Raw genomic sequence first — 22,433 nt, forward strand, 5'->3', positions numbered from 1 at the left:
CAAACATTTTGTGGTTACTTGGCTGAATGTGTGTTCCGTTGAGGAATTCGACTTTTCCATTGGAAAGTCAGTTATGTGTGAAATTGCTCAAGTACTCATTTCACACTTGTTTTAATGATAACTGTACTTTTTTTCCACAGTTACTGCGTAACATACTGTGAAAGAACTAAAATAAATACGAAAAACTAACCTTAAAGCTTGGTATTTTTTAGTGTACATTACCCTTTTGAAAGATATAGAAAACACAAATGTACCCATGCAGTTTTAAATAATGGCATAAATGGTCTTCTGGGCCAAAAATTTTTGTAAGTGGCTGGTCATAAAAGTGTTACGTTTTAAGTAAGGGTCAAATGCTCTGCGATTTGAGAAAATTCATCACACATTTTCACATTTAACATAGTTCATCCCCTGCAAAAGAAAATTTACTTTGAAAGTAACTCTTCTCAAACCACCATTCACAATATTTTACAGCAACTAGTTACAAATGTAAACAGTTATGATGTCATGCTCATCGAAAGCTGTTTGTTGTTACAGAGTATTATACAGTCTTTGTCCTAAAGCCTTTGATACATGTCATGCTCATCGAAAGCAGTTCATTGTTACAGAGTATTATATAGTCTTTATCCTAAAGCCTTTGAGACATGTAGCTGTCGACAGATGATTGTGTGTGAATTATGTTTTGTTGCTGTAAATGGTGCATAGTCATAAAGATTGTTTCGGTGTTACTGACATAGGAAAATCTTCTATACTACTTTCCTGTTTATGCTTTACTGCTGGAGTATTAGACTGCAGTAGCTGGCTATGGTAGAATTCTTTGTTAGATTATCAATTCTTACCAGTCTAAACTGCCACAATTTAACTGAAAATTAAAACAATGAATAAGTCCTGAGTTTTTCCCAGATTTACTGTGGCATGTACACCCTGGCTCTAGTACTGAGCAGTGAGCAGGAAGAACGAAATTAATTACCTTGTCTCTACATCAGCCCCACTGAAAACTAGTGGCAGCACTCTAAAGCTAAGTAACATAACTGAACAAAGTTTTCCCATCCTTCATGATTTCTATTTTATGGGCATTGGGCCACTGTAAACGGCATGTTTCAATGCCAAGTGTTTTGCCTCCCAATACTGGTAACATGAGTTTATATGTGAACACACAATGGTCTGGCCATGACACCCTCCAACCTCTGACAAAGAACCGCAGAGTCGTTCCAATTTGTGTACAGAGCTTTTGATGCAAAGAGTCGGTGCTGTTTCCTTTATTTAACAATAAGGCTCACAATTTATCTAATTACGGTCAACCTCCACTTCTGTTAAAGTTTTTGACGTTTTTAATTTCTGTGTGTCTCTGTATACGCTAGCGTAGTAATGATTAGACAATGATAAAACTACAGTAGTGATTTTACAAATGGGAAGATGTAAATAATGGCTTTGAAAGGGTGCACTATAAGATACAACACAAGATGTTTTTACTTCTAAAACAGAGCCCAATCTGACAGTTTCGCGTGTACTGCCAGCCAAATTTTTCTGGCACTGAATATTGATGACAAATTCCAAGAAACTTAAAAAGTTAAACAAAAAGGTAAAGTACACCATAAAGAGGCATTCAAAATAGTAAATCTGGACTTCAACTGCACAGTTGTCCAGCTCCTAGAACATCAACATACATCAGTTTACTTAATTAATTAATTTGTTAATTACAGTATAACTCCACTTTTACATTAATGGAATTAACATTTTCCCACCGTTTACGACATTTTTTTATCAGTCCTATCTATTTCCTACGTCCACAACGTTAATTTGTACCTGATTTTGCGTCACCATATTTATAATTTTCCCGCAATTTACCCATTACGAAAAAACGTTTGTGGAGAAAAAATGATGTTGGGCGTCCAGTAGTGTTTACAAATATTACATGGTTAAGTTTCTTGACACCAGGGTACTCCACTCAGCAGATTTGACCTGGCAAACATGTAAAAGTTGGAATAATTCGTGCCATGTCTCCCACCGCTGCCAAGCTCTACTTGGCTTTGTAGCTGATGGGAGTAACTAGGTTCATTCGAATTAAGGTATCATGACCAATCACAACCATTTCCAAACTGTCTCTACTGCGCAAACGCAGGTTCATGATTGTTGTGATCATCATGACACCTTTGTCAAACCATATTTAGCATGTTTTGGCATATGGCCACTTGGAGCGCTAGTTGACAACATCATTCACTTTGAGTTGCTCAAATGTTTTTAGTGTAAACACAGCAGCGGTTACGTATTTTATTCACACTGAGCAAAACGTGTTTTGAGAATTTATTCTCCTTGTCAAGTGCAGTATTTACGTACATATCTTTTGTGATGTTACACAAACAAACAATGTGAGTGATAGTTTGCATGTGTGTGTGGTTTTCTACATAACTGATAAAGCACTTTATCTGATAACCTCAAAAAGACAACTACATTGCAAGAGACGTAGAATCACACGTATTCAAAGACCACACAATATATTTACGCACATATTTACACTTGGCAATGAAAAAAATTCTCAAAACACATAGTGCTAGGCATGAAAAACAGGTAACTAGTGTTGCATTTCATTATTTAAATAATGAATGATAGCTGCAGGCTTTCAAAAACACCGATTATGACATATGAAATTGAGTCAAACGTTCCTACTTCCCAGACAGTTATCAGTTCCTGTTACATCAGCGGTTTTTATTTGATAAAATACAAGTCCCTGACAAGTCTTTTGACGCCTATTATGTATTTATAACATACATGAAGTGCCAGGAGGTATCCTGTATGTAGCTTTTACAGCTTAAAACGTTATTTTCCACATTTTACATTTTCCTGCATTTTACGCCAACTTTTGGAAGTCCTTTGAAAACTGTACAAGCAGGGTTTCATTGTAGTTAGTTTCATGTTGGATGGATCATTTTGCATGATAAATTGTAATGATGTGGAAGAATCACTTGACTTTAACTTAGCGCATTAATTTGTAAATATGGCTATAAATATTGAAAATTTATAAGTAGTAGTGTTTTTAAAAAATATGTTATTGGTCTCTTATGATTGTTATGTACTAACAGTGGTAATTCAATCAGTGACACAACATCAACTAATGTGGGTACCTGATAATATGAATATCATGAATGTCGTGGCTACTATTCATGAGTGAACAAGACATTGCCCAAACTCTTTAAGAGACCATAGTTCATTGGCTTTATCAGTAAAATATTTAGGTTAAAAGTGCCCACATAAATGAACAAATGAATCAGGACAACATGTAGTACCTCTCTCTCGATTGCAATGTTCTTTTCTCTCTGAACAGGGGTTAGAATATAGGTGACATTGCTGTAACTGCTGTAGTCACAGCCTAGGCAAACAATTATCTTGTGCATTATGACATCACTGCATATAATACACAAGTTGGTGAATTCCCTGCTGCATGCAATTATGATTGCTACAGAATTGTTTACACAACCTACAATCCTCATGTTACAACTGCAATATAACTGTAGTGATGATCACAACTATACTACAATATTATGAAATCTTCACGTTGAGCAACATGCACTGCGCAAAGGAAAAACTATATAGGAAAGGTACAAATATTGTTAAGATAATGACAGTAAAAAAGTAAGTGCGCTATAGCATGGACACCACACCCAATGTGTAACCAGAAATATCAAATACACAGAACCAAGTATCAAAAATTTCTTCCTTTAAAAGGGGGAGCACAGGAGTGGGGATCGCAGGAGATGGGAAGGGGGGAGTGCAAGAGTTGGAGTTAAAGAAGAGCAGTGCAACAAGTGGACGTTTTTCGACTTTCATATTCAATCTATATGCACCCAAATGCAGGTAAGGATTAACTGTGAGAATCACAGAATAAAGCAAATGAAATAAATTTATGAGTGGGAAGCAACGGTATTACAAGAATTACTAATACCATGCGGAAAAAAGAGCAACACAAATAACATAATTTTTTGGGTAATGCTACCGATAATTATTACTGAGGCAATGCCAAAAAGGTATAAATCATTAGCCCAAACATAGGTAATTACCTCCTGTTTGTATTCATAACATGTGAATATGTAAGTGAATGTCCTATAAAAATAAACTGCTAAACAACATACACACACACACACACACATTCCTAGGTGAGAGAGAGAGGGGGGGAGATGGGGAGGGAGGGAGGGAGGGAGGGAGAGAGAGAGAGAGAGAGAGAGAGAGAGAGAGAGAGAGAAAAAGAGAGAGAGAATTTAAATTAAAAAAATTTGCTGATGCCAAAATAACAAACAACAAAATATCTTGAAAGCTATTACCTTTCTCCTCTGGTGGAGATGACACGACTTCTTGTATGGAATGGTCCACAGATTTTTTTGGAGCAGATCTTGGTTCTTCTTTCTTTAAATCTGTAGGAGGAAGTGACTTATGGTCACTTCCTGCATTTACTCTCCTAATTATGTCTGGCGTAGAGAAAAGTGCTGGACCTAACGCCTCGGCCAAATGTGCTGGGGGTTTCCTATTCTCTCGTTTAGGATAATTTTTTCGTATGTCTTGTTTATGGTCAATTATAACGGATATTTTGCCAGGTGGAACAGGTGAGACAGGAGACACAGGTGAATCAGCCACAGAAGTCTGTTTCATAACAGCGTTTTTTGTGGCACTCTTTGTGTCTGGTAGTACCTGTTCCAGCACAGGCTTACTCTCCTCTTCTTTCTGTTTCTCTGCGGGTGGTTCAACAGACTTTGAGGAAACTGCATCACTGTCCACATCAGATTTTCTTTTCCCCTGACTTCTTCCATATGACCTAATGGGTTTCCTTTTCAGGGAACTCTCCAACACAGCATCAGCACTCGAATTGTTGAGATTGTTTCTCACAACACTATTACTTCCAAAAATATGTTCACCTCGGGATGCCGCTGGTGCACTTTCAGAACTGTCCTGAGCCTTGTCCATTGCAGCTAAAGCAGCTGCCATTTCTGAATCTAACTTATGCACTTGTTCCACATCCTCTGACTTTGCTGCTCCCCGTCCACCACGACTGCCTCCACGTCGTCTTGCTCCTCCTCTTACACCACGGCTCCGATCCCACCCTCTACCCAATGAGCCCCTGGATCGTATGCCTCTTCCCCGATTTCCTCTCCCACCTCTGCTGGAGCCACGTTGCCGAATAGTCAAGCGGGCTCTGTAATCATCATCAGTGTCTGGATCGTCGTCATCCTCCGATTCTTCAGTCTCATCATCACGTGGAAAATTAGCGAACTCTTCATCATCATCTAAAACAGGAAAAATGAAATAAAATTAATTTATGTTTATCAATTATAACATGTAATTCAGAAAATAAAGGAAGTATTCAAACCTTCTGAACTGTTTTTCAGGGGAATTTTGTGCGATTCTGAACTTGTAGAGGTTGGCTGTGCTCCCAGAAGTTGTGGTGGTATACTTGGCATCTTAGCCACAAGAACTTTTGCTTGACCAGTGTTTGCAGTCAAAGCTGTCGATGTCACTGAAAAAGTTAATGCCGAATTTACAAAGGAAAGTGTAATAACCTGGTAAAATTGAATGTACAGGAAAATTCAAATGGATGTATGTTCAAAGAGTATAGGAGGACAAGGAAAAAAATGTGTGGATTTTCCCCATATTTCCTGGTTGAAAATATTCTTTTTCCGTATTGAGTGACAGTATACTTTCCCCCGGAACGGTGAAATCCTTTGAATGGTTAAGAATTTGTAGAGTGTCATAGAACTTCTAAGCACTTAAAAACAAGAAGGATGCGTTTCAGAAAGATTTTGCTGCACATTCTCATATTACGATATGCTGCATACTTTCATATTACAGAAGTATGAATTTGAACTCCACAAACACAGTATGTTAGTTTCCAAAGCACTTAAATTGAGGTTGTGATGTGCTTTTGTAAGCCAATCATAGCTCATGATCTTGTCAACCAATGGCAGCAGATATTCAGAGCATATGACACGTGATATAGTCAGCCAACAGCAATATCACTGTTAAGTAGCATGAAACCACAAATAAGGAAAGTTAATGGTTTAAATTGATACCCAGTAGAATTTTAAATAATGACATAAATGTCTGGTCTTCTGGGCTTAAAATGCTTCTAAGGGGCTGGTCCTCAAAATGTTAAATTTTAAATGAGAGTCAAATGCTTTGTGATTTAAGAAACTCATCACACATTTTCACACATAACATAATTCATCTTGTGTAGAAGGAAATTTACTTTGAACATAACGCTTTTCAAACCACCATTCACAATATTTTCCCGTGACCTGTTAGAAAGAGATTCTTTTCAGTACTTGCCAGAGAACACCAGAAAACAGGAGTTACTGTGCATACACAGTCACGATGACGTACAATGTTAAGAGATGTTAGATTACGTCACAAAAGAAACAGGACATCAGAGGATACTCCGAGAGCATCAGAATTTTGCAAACCATACTAAAATGCACAATAAGGCTTTAAGCACACATTCGTATGTTCATATTAAAAATGAGGTGTGCCCAACTCGATATTAAACTTTTCAGAGTGGTTTTTGGGGTGCAAATTCTCTTTGAGTACCAGTACTGTATTATCTCAAGTTTAGTTCTTTATTATGGCATAATGCCATATGTACCAAAAGGTGAAAACATGCACTTAAAATTTAGCACACAGTTGAAACGAGCCAATAGTGTGGAATGAAACTTTTGTTTCAAATAAACTGACTTCTTCTGTGGAAAAGATTAATAAAAGCCAAAATTCTTTAGCAAACTGACAGAAATTACTTAATTGCTCCATAAGGCAATCAATGCTTGAGTGCCAAAGATGTCGAAATAAAATCAGAAAACTGAAACTAATAACATATTTTAGCTTCTGTAACTACACGAATGTATTTTAATTCACTTGATAGCTCCTTGAGACAGACATCAGTTTTGTTTTCATTTGATTTGGGGACTGTAAATGAAGAGGAAACAGCAAAATCACCAAATGTAAACACAGATCACCCGGATACTACCCCCTACCCACTACAAATCTGACTGCACTGCTCTCCACATGCATGAATGTGCAAGCTTGGGTGTGCCAGATAAATTTTTCCAGTTAATACCTGGCTGCTTGTTGCTACTACTGCTACAGCTAACACGCAGAAGTGGAAGAAGATACTGCTCATACATGACTCAACTCTGCATATGCCTGAGCTGGCTGGCAACTGCTTTAACGAACCTAATGTACATAGTTGTGACATCACGCTCTTCAGAAGCAGTTTGTAGTTATGAAGTATTGCATAGTCTTTGTCTTAAGGCCTTTGAAACATTTTGCAGTTGGCAGACACTTGCGTGGGCACTGTGTTTTGTTGTTGTAAATTGCACATTGCCTTGTCCTCTTTGGCACTGGTACTGTAAAAATATAATGAAAGGAATTTGGAGACGGTGAACTGTGAGAAATGAGACAGCACAAAAACATACACAATATACTTGTCCATCTGTACGCAACCCCTGCTGCCAATCCCTTACCTCAACGCTCATATCCCTGTAATACAACTAGACGCAAGACCAGTCCCATACATCCTCGTACCACCACCCACACCAGTCTGGTCACCATCACCTATCCCATCAAAGGCAGGACTACCTGTGAAACCAGTCATGTGATCTACAAGCTAAGCTGCAACCTCTGTGCTGCATTCTACGAAGGCATGACAACCAACAAGCTGTCTGTCCATATGAATGGCCGCTGATGAACTATGGCCAAGAAAGAACGGGACCTCTCTGTTGGAAAGCATACCGACTATGCGGCATTCTTCATTTCAATGACTGCTTCACAGCCTATGCCGTATGGATCCTTCCCACCGCCACCAGCTTTTCTGAATTGCGCAGATGGAAACTTTCCCTGCAATATATCCTATGTTCTTGTAACCCTCCTGCCCTCAAACTTCATTAGTCATTTTCCTCACCCATCTAGCCCCTTCCTGTTCCCATTCCAGCACTACACAAGTCCTCTATTCCACCAACACGGCCAGTCTTTTTACTTCTCTCCTTTTCCATTACACCCCCCCCCCCCCCCACCTCACGCCCTGCCCACCGTCGAACCTCCTGACTGCAACTAGCTCCCCTATCCCCTCTCCACCTCATCCCTGCAGACGCTATCCCTCCCCTTCCTAGCCCCAGCCTCCTCATCACTCCCACCCCGTTGCCTCTCCCAACAGGCGCTGCTGCTGCTGCTCATAGCCTGACCTCAGCTGATAGAGACTGTGGTAATGTGCATGTGAATTGCATTTGCGCATTTGTGTGTGTGTGTGTGTGTGTGTGTGTGTGTGTCCTCTATTTTTGACAAAGGTCTTGTTGGCCGAAAGTTTATTTTGTAACAGTCTTTTTGTTGTGCCTAGTGTGACTATGCATCTCTGTTATATGGTGAGTAGCAACTATCCTTTTCATAATATCATTACGTTTTATTTTATTTCTTTATTTATTTTTTCCACTCCCGTTTATGTTTTATTGCTGCAGTAATATTCTGCAGTAGTGGGATAGAAAAAATTCTTTGTTACAATATCAGTTCTTACCAGTCAAAATTACATAAAGTTAACTGAAACTAACACAATGAAAAGTTCCCGGAATTCTAAAAAAAAATTTTAAAAAAAATAAAAAAAATATCCCAAGTATTTCTGTTTTCTCCCACATGAAAAAAACTACTGGGTTTTTCCCACATTTTCTGGGATGTATACATACTGATGTTGCAGTGATTATGTGGAAGTGGCCAAAATTTGATCTCTTTCTTATGATCTAATAACTGGTTGACCAAAATGAAAAGCTAAATGGAGTAGCAGCATAGTTTCTCAGTGGGATTTGTGCAAGAAGCACAACTGCAAGGAATATCTGTGCATTATAACTCCATCACTAGTAGGTGACCAAAGCCTACACAGTACAGAACTCAGAAAAATGCCTGCAAGGTGAGAGGCAGGGAGTGGGGAAACAATAAAGTTCCTCACTCCCTTCAGCCTAATGTTTGCCTAATTTTATCGACAGCCATTTTATGTTGTCTCATTACTCACAGTGCACCATCTCCAAATTGCTTTTATAATATTTTTACCGTACTAGTCAAAGAGGAAATTTCTTGAGAAACTTACATACAGACATCATGACATCCACATTGTAAGTAAGAAAGAGTCATTGCAATCAACCACTGATGATGTCTTAATTGAGTAAAACGAAACATGTTGTATGAAAACCACATTTTGATAGTTGCATACACAGTCATAGCCGTAATAAACTATTTATCAGCAGCTACTGATACCATGACAACCAAAATGAAGAATTTCAACTATATTAATCTAGAAGTATCAGCCTGTAGTAAACAAGACAAGGATTTAATATAATTACTTTGATCTGGACACATGGTACTGTAGTTACCTGCTGGTTGGTACAGCTACTGCAGTTTTAAGTTGAGCCACTATGGAAAGTGTTGGGCATGGCCCGAAACTTGTAAAGAGTATTGTACCAGTGGCACTTATTGGGACTGTATCTTGCATACTCGAGCCTCCAAGTTCTCAGCTGTCACAAATTCCAGTCATGTGATTACTCTCTGTGTACCCACATTCTTGTTGTCACTTATCTGTCCCAACAGAACTTAGTTATTTAAGACCATGTTTCCTTCTACATCTACATCCATACTCCACAAGCCACCTGACGGTGTGTGGCGGAGGGTACCCTGAGTGCCTCTATCAGTTCTCCCCTCTATTCCAGTCTCATATTGTTCGTGGAAAGAAGGATTGTTGGTATGCTTCCATGTGGGCTCTAATCTCTCTGATTTTATCCTCATGGTCTCTTCGCGAGATATACGTAGGAGGGAGCAATATACTGCTTGACTCTTCGGTGAAGGTATGTTCTCGAAACTTTGACAAAAGCCCGTACCGAGCTACTGAGCATCTCTCCTGCAGAGTCTTCCACTGGAGTTTATCTATCATCTCCGTAACGCTTTCGCGATTACTAAATGATCCTGTAATGAAGCGCGTTGCTCTCCGTTGGATCTTCTCTATCTCTTCTGTCAACCCTATCTTGTATGGATCCCACACTGCTGAGCAGTATTCAAGCAGTGGGCAAACAAGCGTACAGTAACCTAACTCCTTTGTTTCCAGATTGCATTTCCTAAGGATTCTTCCAATGAATCTCAGTCTGGCATCTGCTTTACCGATGATCAAATTTATATGATCATTCCATTTTAAATCACCCCTAATGCGTACTCCCAGATAATTTATGGAATTAACTGCTTTCAGTTGCTGACCTGCTATTTTGTAGCTAAATGATAAGGGATCTATCTTTCTATGTATTCGCAGCACATTACACTTGTCTACATTGAGATTCAATTACCATTCCCTTCACCATGCGTCAATTTGCTGCAGATACTCCTGCATTTCAGAATAATTTTCCATTGTTACCACCTCTCGATACACCACAGCATCATCTGCAAAAAGCCCCAGTGAACTTCCAATGTCATTAACAAGGTCATTTATGTATATTGTGAATAGCAACGGTCCTATGACACTCCCCTGCGGCACACCTGAAATCACTCTTACTTCGGAAGACTTCTCTCCATTGAGAATGACATGCTGCGTTCTATTATATAGGAACTCTTCAATCCAATCACACAATTGGTCTGATAGTCCATAGGCTCTTACTTTATTCATTAAACGACTGTGGGGAACTGTATCGAACGCCTTGTGGAAGTCAAGAAACACGGCATCTACCTGTGAACCTTTGTCTATGGCTCTCTGAGTCTCGTGGACGAATAGTGCGAGATGGGTTTCACACGACCGTCTTTTTCGAAACCCATGCTGATTCCTACAGAGTAGATTTCTAGTCTCCAGAGAAGTCATTATACTCTAACATAATACGTGTTCCAAAATTCTACAACTGATCGACATTAGAGATATAGGTCTACAGTTCCGCATATCTGTTCGACGTCCCTTCTTGAAAACGGGGATGACCTGTGCCCTTTTCCAATCCTTTGGAACACTACACTCTTCTAGAGACCTACGGTACACTGCTACAAGAAGGGGGGCAAGTTCCTTCGAGTACTCTGTGTAAAATCGAACTGGTATCCCATCAGGTCCAGCGGCCTTTCCTCTTTTGAGCGATTTTAATTATTTCTCTATCCCTCTGTCGTCTATTTCGATATCTACCATTTTGTCATCTGTGCGACAATCTAGAGAAGGAACTACAGTGCAGTCTTCCTCTGTGAAACAGCTTTGGAAAAAGACATTTAGTATTTCGGCCTTTAGTCTGTCATTCTCTGTTTCAGTACCATTTTGGTCACAGAGCGTCTGGACATTTTGTTTTGATCCACCTACCGCCTTGACATAAGACCATAACTTCTTAGGATTTTCTGCCAAGTCAGTACATAGAACTTTACTTTAGAATTCATTGAATGCCTCTTGCATAGCCCCCCCTCACACTACATTTCGCTTCACGTAATTTTTGTTTTTTCTGCAAGGCTTTGACTATGTTTATGTTTGCTGTGAAGTTCCCTTTGCTCCGCAGCAGTTTTCTAACTCGGTTGTTGTACCACGGTGGCTCTTTTCCATCTCTTACGATCTTGCTTGGCACATACTCATCTAACGCGTATTGTACGATGGTTTTGAATTTTTTCCACTGATCCTCAACACTATCTGTACTTGAGACAAAACTTTTGTGTTGAGCCATCAGGTACTCTGTAATCTGCTTTTTGTCACTTTTGCTAAACAGAAAAATCTTCCTACCTTTTTTAATATTTCTAATTACGGCTGAAATCATCGATGCAGTAACCGCCTTATGATCGCTGATTCCCTGTTCTGCGTTAACTGTTTCAAATAGTTTGGGTCTGTTTGTCACCAGAAGGTCTAACATGTTATCGCCACGAGTCGGTTCTCTGTTTAACCGCTCAAGGTAGTTTTCTGATAAAGCACTTTAAAAATTTCACCTGATTCTTTGTCCCTGCCACCCGTTATGAACGTTTGAGTCTCCCAGTCTATATCTGGCAAATTAAAATCTCCACCCAGAACTATAACATGGTGGGGAAATCTACTCGAAATATTTTCCAAATTATCCTTCAGGTGCTCAGCCACAACAGCTGCTGAGCCAGGGGGCCTATAGAGACATCCAATTACCATGTCTGAGCCTGCTTTAACCGTGACCTTCACCCAAATTATTTCACATTTCAGATCTCCGTCAATTTCCTTCGATACTATTGCACTTCTTATCGCTATAAACACGCCTCCCCCTTCACTGTCCAGCCTGTCTCTGTGGTATATATTCCAATCTGAGTTTAGGATTTCATTACTGTTTACATCTGGTTTCAGCCAACTTTCTGTCCCTAGTATTATATGGGCATTGTGACCGTTTATTAATGAGAGCAGTTCTGGGACCTTTCTATAGACGCTCCTGCAGTTTACTATTAGCACATTAATATTGTTATTCCCTGTTGCATTTTGCCTACTCCTACCTTGCCGCGTCTCAGGAGGCGTCTTGTCGGGCCTCGGGAGGGAATTCTCTAACCTAAAAAACCCCCATGTGCACTCTGCACGTACTCTGCTACCCATGTAGCCACTTCCAGCGTGTAGTGCACGCCTGACCTATTCAGGGGGACCCTACATTTCTCCACCCGATAGCGGAGGTCGAGAAATTTGCATCCCAGATGTCTGCAGAATCGTCTGAGCCTCTGGTATAAGCCTTCCACTAAGCTCCAAACCAGAGGACCGCGATCGGTTCTGGGAACGATACTACAAATAGTTAGCTATGATTCCACCCCGCGAGTGAGGCTTTCCGTCTTTACAAATTCTGCCAACCGCCTGTACAAACTGAGGATGACCTCTGAGCCCAGATGGCAGGAGTCATTGGTGCCGACATGAGCAACAATTTGCAGTCGGGTGCACCCAGTGCTCTCTATCGCTGGTGGCAGGGCCTCCTCCATATCTCGGATGAGACGCCCCAGCAAGCAGACAGAGTGAACACTGGCCTTCTTCCCCGACCTTTCCGCTATTTCCCTAAGGGGTTCCATCACCTGCCTAACGTTGGAGCTCCCAATAACTAATAAACCCCTCCCCCCGTGTGCCTGCTTGGACCTTGCTGAAGGAGCGGCCACATGTCCACTCACAGGCAGAGCGGGCGATGCCACACGGCTAGCCTCCACATTTACCCTCCGCCTCGTGTGCCGTGAACGCCGCTGAACCCGCCACTCCCCTTGTGGAGAGGGTGGCCCAACCGTGCCCATTACCCGCGAAGATGTCTCGACAGCAGGGACAGTGAGTGAAGCATGTAACACCTGGGGTGTACCATGCGACGCACTAGACTCCCCACTGCCGCTATACTCCGAGGCAGCAGCCTAAAGACGGCTGACCGTGGCCATCAACATGTTCAGCTGTTCGCGAACAGTAGCCAGCTCCTCCTACATCCGTACACAGCAGTCACACATCCTATCCATCCTACGAAATAAATTTACTGTAGAGTGTTAATCAACTTTTAACTAGACTGCTAATTGACTGAAGGCGGCTGATTGTTGACTAAACTGTGGTTGCTAGCCACTTCTTGTAGAAAACAATGAAAATAGCACTACCTGTCTCTGGACTGTATTGAAAACAAACACTAGCATTACTGGCACTATGGCTGACTAAAGGGACTCTCTCTGACTGTATTCAAAACAAACACGAAATCTATGGAACACTATTACTAGCACTCGACAATTAAAGATTCCTAAAAGCAAAAACACACGGAAGAAGAAGTGACAAGTAAGAAAAATACAGTTAATACTTAAATTAAGGTAGCTCACTGCACAGAAAGAACATAAGTGCCAATGAGTAAGAGTAGGATTTTTGTGTGTTACGCATCCCGACGATTTATTGCTGTTCTGCTCTACTGCCATGTTGGAACTTTGTTGGCTATGTTGAATCTGGCAGTTGCCCACGCCTTTGATGACACACACAAGGTTAGCTCCTCTGCAGGAACCAGTATTGCTTTCCTATTGACGATATGTGTCATTTGCTGTCGTCCTATCACCAAAAGTGTACTACACATGTGGTCATGCACGTTTCTAATTCTACAAATGTTGCAAACAGCTGCAGCAATTGTATCAAAGCTGGGTGGCTGAGCTTCATGATTTTAGTCGAAAATGTCGCTTTGTCATAGCTGCTATGTCTCCGGAGTCATATGGGGACATCACGGTCTGAGATGCAATCATTTGTTCGGCCCCCGATAAGGAAGTGCACCACTGTGTCCTTCAGTTTGAGCACTCTACATTGGAAGTAGTTTTGAATACTGCACAGTAATTTGAAGTTTCCCGCACCGCAAGTCGACAGAGGCCTCGAATAAGGCTTGGAATAATGTCTCTGAGGGGAGGGGTCATAGCCCATCAACATTCCAATGGTTCTGAACAGCCTACTGCCTTTGCACCAAAAACACTTGACTCAACTGAACGACATTATTCTCAGGTGGAAAACAAAGTCCTTCCTATACTCTATACCCTGAAAAATTTCGTGTATTCTTATTTGGTGCAATATTTCATTTAATTGACAACTATAGGCTTATGGTTTCCTTTAGTCCATCAGCGTCCTTACAGAACAAAGCCGCTAACTGTCTTCAGCTTTGTGTCTGTTCTTGGCCCTGTAAAATTATGAAATAAGTTTTCGTCATCACAACATGCAAATGTGAAGCCTCTATCCCCCCCCCCCCCCCCCCAACCTCCTGGCCCAGCCCCCTTGTTCGAACAAGTGGAGCTGCTTTGTTTTCAACTGGAGGCACACATGCTAGATGGTTTTTCCGTGTTGCCTCTGCTATGGCAGTGTATCTGATGCTCTGGCAGGTCGTGTGCATGGTACAACAGGGGTGTCCAAAACGTGAACAGGCCAGGTGTTGGACCCGCTTCAGAATAATTATGCATTGCACCATCATTCTACCTCTGGGATGACATTGTTCTCTTGTCAACAGACAAATTTTCTTTCTGTGTTGCGATTCCAGCGGCTCTGTGGCGAGAGATCCTCTGTTTATTACATCACGGCCACTGGGTGTCCTCTCGCATGAAACTGCTATGTGGAACACTTTGTTGTGGCCTGCCATATGTTCCGGGACAACCAGTCAGCACCGTGCAGGGTTTTTTCACCATGGCCGGCTCCTACATAGACTTGGGAGAGTGTCCATATTGATTATGCTTGTACTTCTAAAGAATTTGGTTGTTGGCAACTGACCATTTCTCTCATTTTCCTTATGTCATTTGTTGTCTGGCTGCAACAGCAGATGCGAATTTCAAGGCCCTGTCAAAAGATATTCTCCACCGAAAACTTGCTTGGTTTTGCACAATAGTCCTCAGTTTCACATCTGGAATGAGATGGAACGTCTCATCGGGATGTTTGAGACACAGATGCACAAGTACGTGGCAGATTTTCCCACTGAGGAAGCTCATATTTTTCTGAAGGTTGTACAGAATGAAGCCAGATTGGGGCCAAGAATCCCACCAAGCTCATGCAAGGCTGCCAACCATGGATGCTGCTGAGACTGTGTCCCCCCTAGCATCACTGGCTTTATCAAAGTTCGCCTCTGGTGTGTCCAATTGGGCCAGGGGTTTCAGACATCCCCCCCCCCCCCCCCCCTCCCGAATCACAGACATTGTCCATAGCCAGTGCGGCTTTTGTGTCTTCACAGAGGGCAGTAACGATCAGCTTGTGGCATGCCACTGGAGCCAGTTGCATCTCAGGATGAGCACTGAGCTGCCTCTACAGGCCTAGGGCCAGCTGCTGCATATTCATCTACTACTGCCAGTTTCCTGTTCTCCACTGCTGCTTCCTGCAGCCAGTGCCAGCCCCTCCTCCTGTGCTGAGCCTGCAACACCATCAGCAAGGTTTCCAACATTTCTCCTCACCAATTTGCTGCTGTTGTTCCCATAGCTGAGGCCCTTCATCATGGACTCTGACATCAAGATGGCTTCCTGCCCACTGCGAGCCTATGACAATCGGAGTGCACTCCTCCCAATCACTTTCGACTGTATGCATCAGTCCCAGTGGATGGGGAACTCCTCGCATCTCTTGCTGCCCTCATGAACACCCCAGACGTGTTGGCTGTTGCAGCATTGCTAGTTACCACACCCACCGTGATCATTAAGTTGGGCCACTAAGGCAAGCATAGTGTGTGCCGCATTCGAATGATGTGCTGCACAATGGGGCGGATACCAGGGCTGCTGTCGCCTGGCACAAGAAGTGCATGCAGCTTAATACCACTGGCATCTGCCAGGAAAGTATCTTTGTATGTGCATACTCAGGCCTCTAAGCAGTCAGTTGTCAAATTTATTCCAGTTGGATGGTTACTCCCTGTTTACTAATATTCTTGTTCTATATAATAAAACTTGGTTATTTAGGACTCTGTGTTTCCCTTGTGTTCCCAGTAAGAATATGTATGACCTGGACCTGGTTCTCTGCTGACTGCACCAAGCAATAATTTTAAAAATGTATATGCACACCTGGGAACTGGATCTGCTCTGCAACAATATTTTAAAGATAAACCCTGACAGAAATCTTAATAATTTATATGTACACCCGGGAACTGGATCTGCTGTGCAACAGCAGTTTTATGATGCCTTGGTAGAAATCAGTCAACTCAGGATATGAAGTGTGCAAATATTCTATGGCATAATTCCAACACAATAGGTCCAAACATAATTTACATATTACAAGGGATGTTAATAACAACTGAAATTACAAGTAGTCACTGCCATGCACAATATGAATCACAGTAAACTACTGTTGCTACCAGCCATGAATTTCACTGACAACTGGAAAGAAATTTTACTTTACACTTTACAGTATTAATTCTACATCGATGTTCTGTAAAACTTTACCTTGTGTAGGTGGACTCCTGTTGACTACAACCATATTGTTGCTTGTAACAACTGAATCACTAACACCAGAATTTTGCACTATGGTTCTATCAGATGTGTGCACAACCGTAGGTAAACTTAGCTCATGCAGAGGTACAGCTGTGTTGTTCGTAACTATAACTCTCTGCTGGCCTCCACTTGTTAAATGTCCTCCAGCTTTGGAAGCAAGAGAAACAAGCTGGGAACCTCCAGATGGTTGAGCTGTTGCCTGCAAATTAAACCATTTGTTCACAATAATAAATTCTTCATGAGTGAACATATTACACAGACCAACCAAAAAACATTTTCTAGATTTTCCTCATAAGACCTTATATAAGAGAAAAGCTAATATACCACAAGTTTGCTACTCAATTGTACTTACAATTTTTCTGATAATGTGCTGCACAGAAGACAGGATTGTTCCTTACATGAAAACATATATAATTCAAGAATTAAGAAATAAATTAATATTTGAGTAATAACAAGTGTGAGTAGGGGTAACAGAGGTGGGGCGACAGCGAGAGGGGAAGATTGAGAACGCACGACGGGGAAGGGGGGAAAGGCACGACGGGGAAGGGGGGAAAGGAGGGGCTAGAGCGGAGAGGAAGGAGGGCCAAGAGCGGAGAGGAAGGAGGGCCAAGAGCCAAGAGGAAGGAGGGCCAAGAGCCAAGAGGAAGGAGGGCCAAGAGCCAACAGCCAAGAGGAAGGAGGGCCAAGAGCCAAAAGGAAGGAGGGCCAAGAGCCAAAAGGAAGGAGGGCCAAGAGCCAAGAGGAAGGAGGGCCAAGAGCCAAGAGGAAGGAGGGCCAAGAGCCAAGAGGAAGGAGGGCCAAGAGCCAAGAGGAAGGAGGGCCAAGAGCAAAGAGGAAGGAGGGCCAAGAGCCAAGAGGAAGGAGGGCCAAGAGCAAAGAGGAAGGAGGGCCAAGAGCAAAGAGGAAGGAGGGCCAAGAGCGAAGAGGAAGGAGGTCCAAGAGCAAAGAGGAAGGAGGGCCAAGAGCGGAGAGGAAGGAGGGCCAAGCGCGGAGAGGAAGGAGGGCCAAGAGCGGAGAGGAAGGAGGGCCAAGAGCGGAGAGGAAGGAGGGCCAAGCGCGGAGAGGAAGGAGGGCCAAGAGCGCAGAGGAAGGAGGGCCAAGCGCGCAGAGGAAGGAGGGCCAAGCGCGGAGAGGAAGGAGGGCCAAGCGCGGAGAGGAAGGAGGGCCAAGCGCGCAGAGGAAGGAGGGCCAAGCGCGGAGAGGAAGGAGGGCCAAGCGCGGAGAGGAAGGAGGGCCAAGCGCGGAGAGGAAGGAGGGCCAAGCGCGGAGAGGAAGGAGGGCCAAGCGCGGAGAGGAAGGAGGGCCAAGCGCGGAGAGGAAGGAGGGCCAAGCGCGGAGAGGAAGGAGGGCCAAGCGCGGAGAGGAAGGAGGGCCAAGCGCGGAGAGGAAGGAGGGCCAAGAGCCAAGAGGAAGGAGGGCCAAGAGCCAAGAGGAAGGAGGGCCAAGAGCCAAGAGGAAGGAGGGCCAAGAGCCAAGAGGAAGGAGGGCCAAGAGCCAAGAGGAAGGAGGGCCAAGAGCCAAGAGGAAGGAGGGCCAAGAGACAAGAACCAAGAGGAAGGAGGGCCAAGAGCCAAGAACCAAGAGGAAGGAGGGCCAAGAGCCAAGAACCAAGAGGAAGGAGGGCCAAGAGCCAAGAACCAAGAGGAAGGAGGGCCAAGAGCCAAGAACCAAGAGGAAGGAGGGCCAAGAGCCAAGAACCAAGAGGAAGGAGGGCCAAGAGCCAAGAGCCAAGAACCAAGAGGAAGGAGGGCCAAGAGCCAAGAGGAAGGAGGGCCAAGAGCCAAGAGGAAGGAGGGCCAAGGGCCAAGAGCCAAGAGGAAGGAGGGCCAAGAGCCAAGAGGAAGGAGGGCCAAGAGCCAAGAACCAAGAGGAATGAGGGCCAAGAGCCAAGAGCCAAGAGGAAGGAGGGCCAAGAGCCAAGAGCCAAGAGGAAGGAGGGCCAAGAGCCAAGAGCCAAGAGGAAGGAGGGCCAAGAGCCAAGAGCCAAGAGGAAGGAGGGCCAAGAGCCAAGAGGAAGGAGGGCCAAGAGCCAAGAAGAAGGAGGGCCAAGAGCCAAGAGCCAAGAGGAAGGAGGGCCAAGAGCCAAGAGGAAGGAGGGCCAAGAGCCAAGAGGAAGGAGGGCCAAGAGCCAAGAGGAAGGAGGGCCAAGAGCCAAGAGGAAGGAGGGCCAAGAGCCAAGAGGAAGGAGGGCCAAGAGCCAAGAGGAAGGAGGGCCAAGAGCCAAGAGGAAGGAGGGCCAAGAGCCAAGAGGAAGGAGGGCCAAGAGCCAAGAGGAAGGAGGGCCAAGAGCCAAGAGGAAGGAGGGCCAAGAGCCGAGAGGAAGGAGGGCCAAGAGCCAAGAGGAAGGAGGGCCAAGAGCCGAGAGGAAGGAGGGCCAAGAGCCAAGAGGAAGGAGGGCCAAGAGCAAAGAGGAAGGAGGGCCAAGAGCAAAGAGGAAGGAGGGCCAAGAGCAAAGAGGAAGGAGGGCCAAGAACGAAAAAGAAGGAGGGCCAAGAACGAAGAGGAAGGACGGCCAAGAACGAAGAGGAAGGAGGGCCAAGAACGAAGAGGAAGGCGGAGAAAGGAGGAGGAGGAGGAGGAGGAGGAGGAGGAGGAGGAGGAGGAGAGATGAATGGAAGAGGCAGTAAGAAGTAGGAGGAAAGACGAACAGAGAGAGGCTGGGGGTGGGGGTGGCGGTGGGGGTGGGGTGGGGTGGGGTGGGGTGGGGTGGGGTGGGGTGGGGTGCAGAAAAAAGAGGAGAAGTGCAGAAAGAGAGAAGAAGGGAAGTGAAAGACAGAGGGAGGACAAAGGAAAGAAAGAGAAGAAAAATTGAGCAAAAGGGACAGAAGAAAATAGGAATGAGGAAGGAAAATGAGGACTGGGACTGGTGGGGGGCAAAGGAGGACAGGGGGGTGGGGGTGTGAGCATGACAGTGGGAAGGGGGCTGGGAACAGGGCAGATGAAAGGAGGAGAGAGCAGGGCTTCGGCACAGGGGAGAGAGCAGGGCTTCGGCACAGGGGAGAGAGCAGGGCCACGGCACAGGGGTGAGAGCAGGGGCGCAAGAGAGGTGAGATGAGGCAGGAAAGTCTGGGCAGAAAGAGGAGGGAATGAAGAGGAGGAGGGAATGAAGGGAGGGCAGGGAGGCTAGAGGTGAGGAAGGAAACAAGAGGATGTAATTAAGAAGGGAGCATCATAAAGAGGGGGAGGGAAGAAAGATAGAGTGTGAAGGAATGGTTGGGGGTAAGTCATGGTGCGGGCTACGCTGAGGCAGAGGGGAAAAGTCAGGGCAGGGCGGGGTGGGGTGGGGTGAGTCAGGGCAGGGCGGGGTGGGGTGGGGTGAGTCAGGGCGGGGCGGGGTGGGGTGAGTCAGGGCGGGGCGGGGTGGGGTGAGTCAGGGCGGGGCGGGGTGGGGTGGGGTGAGTCAGGGCGGGGCGGGGTGGGGTGAGTCAGGGCGGGGCGGGGGGGGTGAGTCAGGGCGGGGTGGGGTGGGGTGAGTCAGGGCGGGGCGGGGTGGGGTGGGGTGAGTCAGGGCGGGGCGGGGTGGGGTGGGGTGAGTCAGGGCGGGGTGGGGTGAGTCAGGTCGGGGTGGGGTGAGTCAGGGCGGGTGTGGTGGGGCGGGTGTGGTGGGGCGGGTGTGGTGGGGCGGGTGTGGTGGGGCGGGTGTGGTGGGTTGGGTGTGGTGGGTCGGGGTGGCGTGGGGTGAGTCAGGGCGGGGTTGCGTGGGTGAGTCAGGTCAAGAGAGTGGGAACATTGGGGCAGGGTAGCAGCAGGGTCAAGAAGCGAGCTGGGACGGGGGATGGGCTTGGTCGTCGCGGGGGGGGGGGGGGTGGCGGGGGGGGATGTATCTGTGTAGAGGGGGGGAGCTGAGCCGGGCCAGGGGGAGCTGAGCCGGGCCAGGGGGAGAAGCCAGATTGGGTGGGAGTCAGCTGGGTCGGCAGGGGGGGAAACCAGGTAGTGGGAAACCCTGGGAAGGAGGAAAACCCAAGTGGGGGAAGTTGGAGCAGGGGTGGTAAGCTGAGGCGGGGAAGCGGTAAGCTGAGGGAGGCGGGAAGCGGTAAGCTGAGGCGGGGAAGCGGTAAGCTGAGGCGGGGGGACAGATGGGTAAGCCGGGAGAGGGGATGGTTGGTAAGCTGTGGCAGGGGGCAGTTGGTTGGGCACAGGCAGGGGGGGAAAGCAGTTAGCTTGGGTAAGACGGGGCAGTGTGGTAATATGGGGCAGTGGGGTAATACGGGGCAGTGGGGATTGAGATGGTGTGGGGGTAAGCCTGGGACAGTCCGGGGCAGCGGGACAGGCCGGGCTGCTAGCACACCTGGGCAATGGCAGGCCAGGGTGGCAGTAAATCAGGGCAGTGGCAAGCCAGGGATAGGAAGTCAGGGTGTGTGAAAGACAGGATGGGGTGTAAGTTAGGGTGGAGGGGGAAAGTTGGGGTCTGGGTCTTCGTGGGAGGGTGGTTGGGAATCAAATTCAGGGCAAGGGGGTTTGTGGAATGGGACTCTGGGATGTCATGACAAGGGAGTGTTGATGGAATGTGGGTGAGATGGGGGAACTCCTGGCAGGCAGGTGTTGAGGTCCTCACGTGCTAGGTGGGTGATAAGAACAATTGGTCAGGGGGGTCTTGGTGGTAGAGGGAGAGTGCCGGCGGGGGGAGGGACAGTGCCGGCGGGGGGAGGGACAGTGCCGGCGGGGGAGGGACAGTGCCGGCGGGGGAGGGACAGTGCCGGCGGGGGAGGGACAGTGCCGGCGGGGGAGGGACAGTGCCGGCGGGGGAGGGACAGTGCCGGCGGGGGAGGGACAGTGCCGGCGGGGGAGGGACAGTGCCGGCGGGGGAGGGACAGTGCCGGCGGGGGAGGGACAGTGCCGGCGGGGGAGGGACAGTGCCGGCGGGGGAGTGACAGTGCCGGCGGGGGAGTGACAGTGCCGGCGGGGGAGTGACAGTGCCGGCGGGGGAGTGACAGTGCCGGCGGGGGAGTGACAGTGCCGGCGGGGGAGTGACAGTGCCGGCGGGGGAGTGACAGTGCCGGCGGGAGAGGGACAGTGCCGGCGGGAGAGGGACAGTGCCGGCGGGAGAGGGACAGTGCCGGCGGGAGAGGGACAGTGCCGGCGGGAGGGGGACAGTGCCGGTGGGAGAGGGACAGTGCCGGCGGGAGAGGGAAGTGCCGGCGGGAGAGGGAAGTGCCGGCGGGAGAGGGAGGTGCCGGGGGATATGAGAAAGCAGCTGGGTAGGGTGGGGGATTTGAGCAGGAGGAGGAAAATCATCTGGGTGGGGTGGGGGAGTTGGGCAGGTGGGGGGAAAAGCTGCTGGGTGGGGTTGGCAGTTGAGCAGGAGGGAGGAAGCAGGTGGGGGAGTTGGGCAGGAGGGAGGAAGCAGGTGGGGGAGTTGGGCAGGAGGTGGGGAAGCAGCTGTTGAGGGGGGGGGGGTGGGAGTTGGACAGTGGGTATGGTGGATGACAGAGTATGGGGGCTAGTGTAGCTGGGTATAGCAGCCAAGGGTAACTGATGGGAGGGGCAGGCGTAACTGGGTAGGAGGGTGGAGGTAGGGGTGTCAGTGGGACCGAAGTTTGTATAAGCAGTAAGAC

At 46.4% G+C, this 22,433-nt stretch overlaps 1 protein-coding gene across 1 annotated transcript in view; it reads right to left on the minus strand.

Moving 5' to 3' along the window:
• LOC126161744 (uncharacterized) overlaps positions 1-22,433 on the minus strand; it is a 213,099-nt gene that overhangs the window by 60,648 nt on the left and 130,018 nt on the right. The window contains exons 7-9 of the mRNA XM_049917784.1: positions 16,831-17,077; positions 5,354-5,500; positions 4,314-5,270 (exon numbers count right to left, since the gene is read on the minus strand). Coding sequence (XP_049773741.1) covers positions 4,314-5,270; positions 5,354-5,500; positions 16,831-17,077 — 1,351 coding nt within the window. The remainder of the gene's footprint in view (positions 1-4,313; positions 5,271-5,353; positions 5,501-16,830; positions 17,078-22,433) is intronic.

The sequence above is a fragment of the Schistocerca cancellata genome, chromosome 2 (assembly GCF_023864275.1).
Source record: "Schistocerca cancellata isolate TAMUIC-IGC-003103 chromosome 2, iqSchCanc2.1, whole genome shotgun sequence".
NCBI classification, from domain to species: Eukaryota; Metazoa; Arthropoda; class Insecta; order Orthoptera; family Acrididae; genus Schistocerca; species Schistocerca cancellata.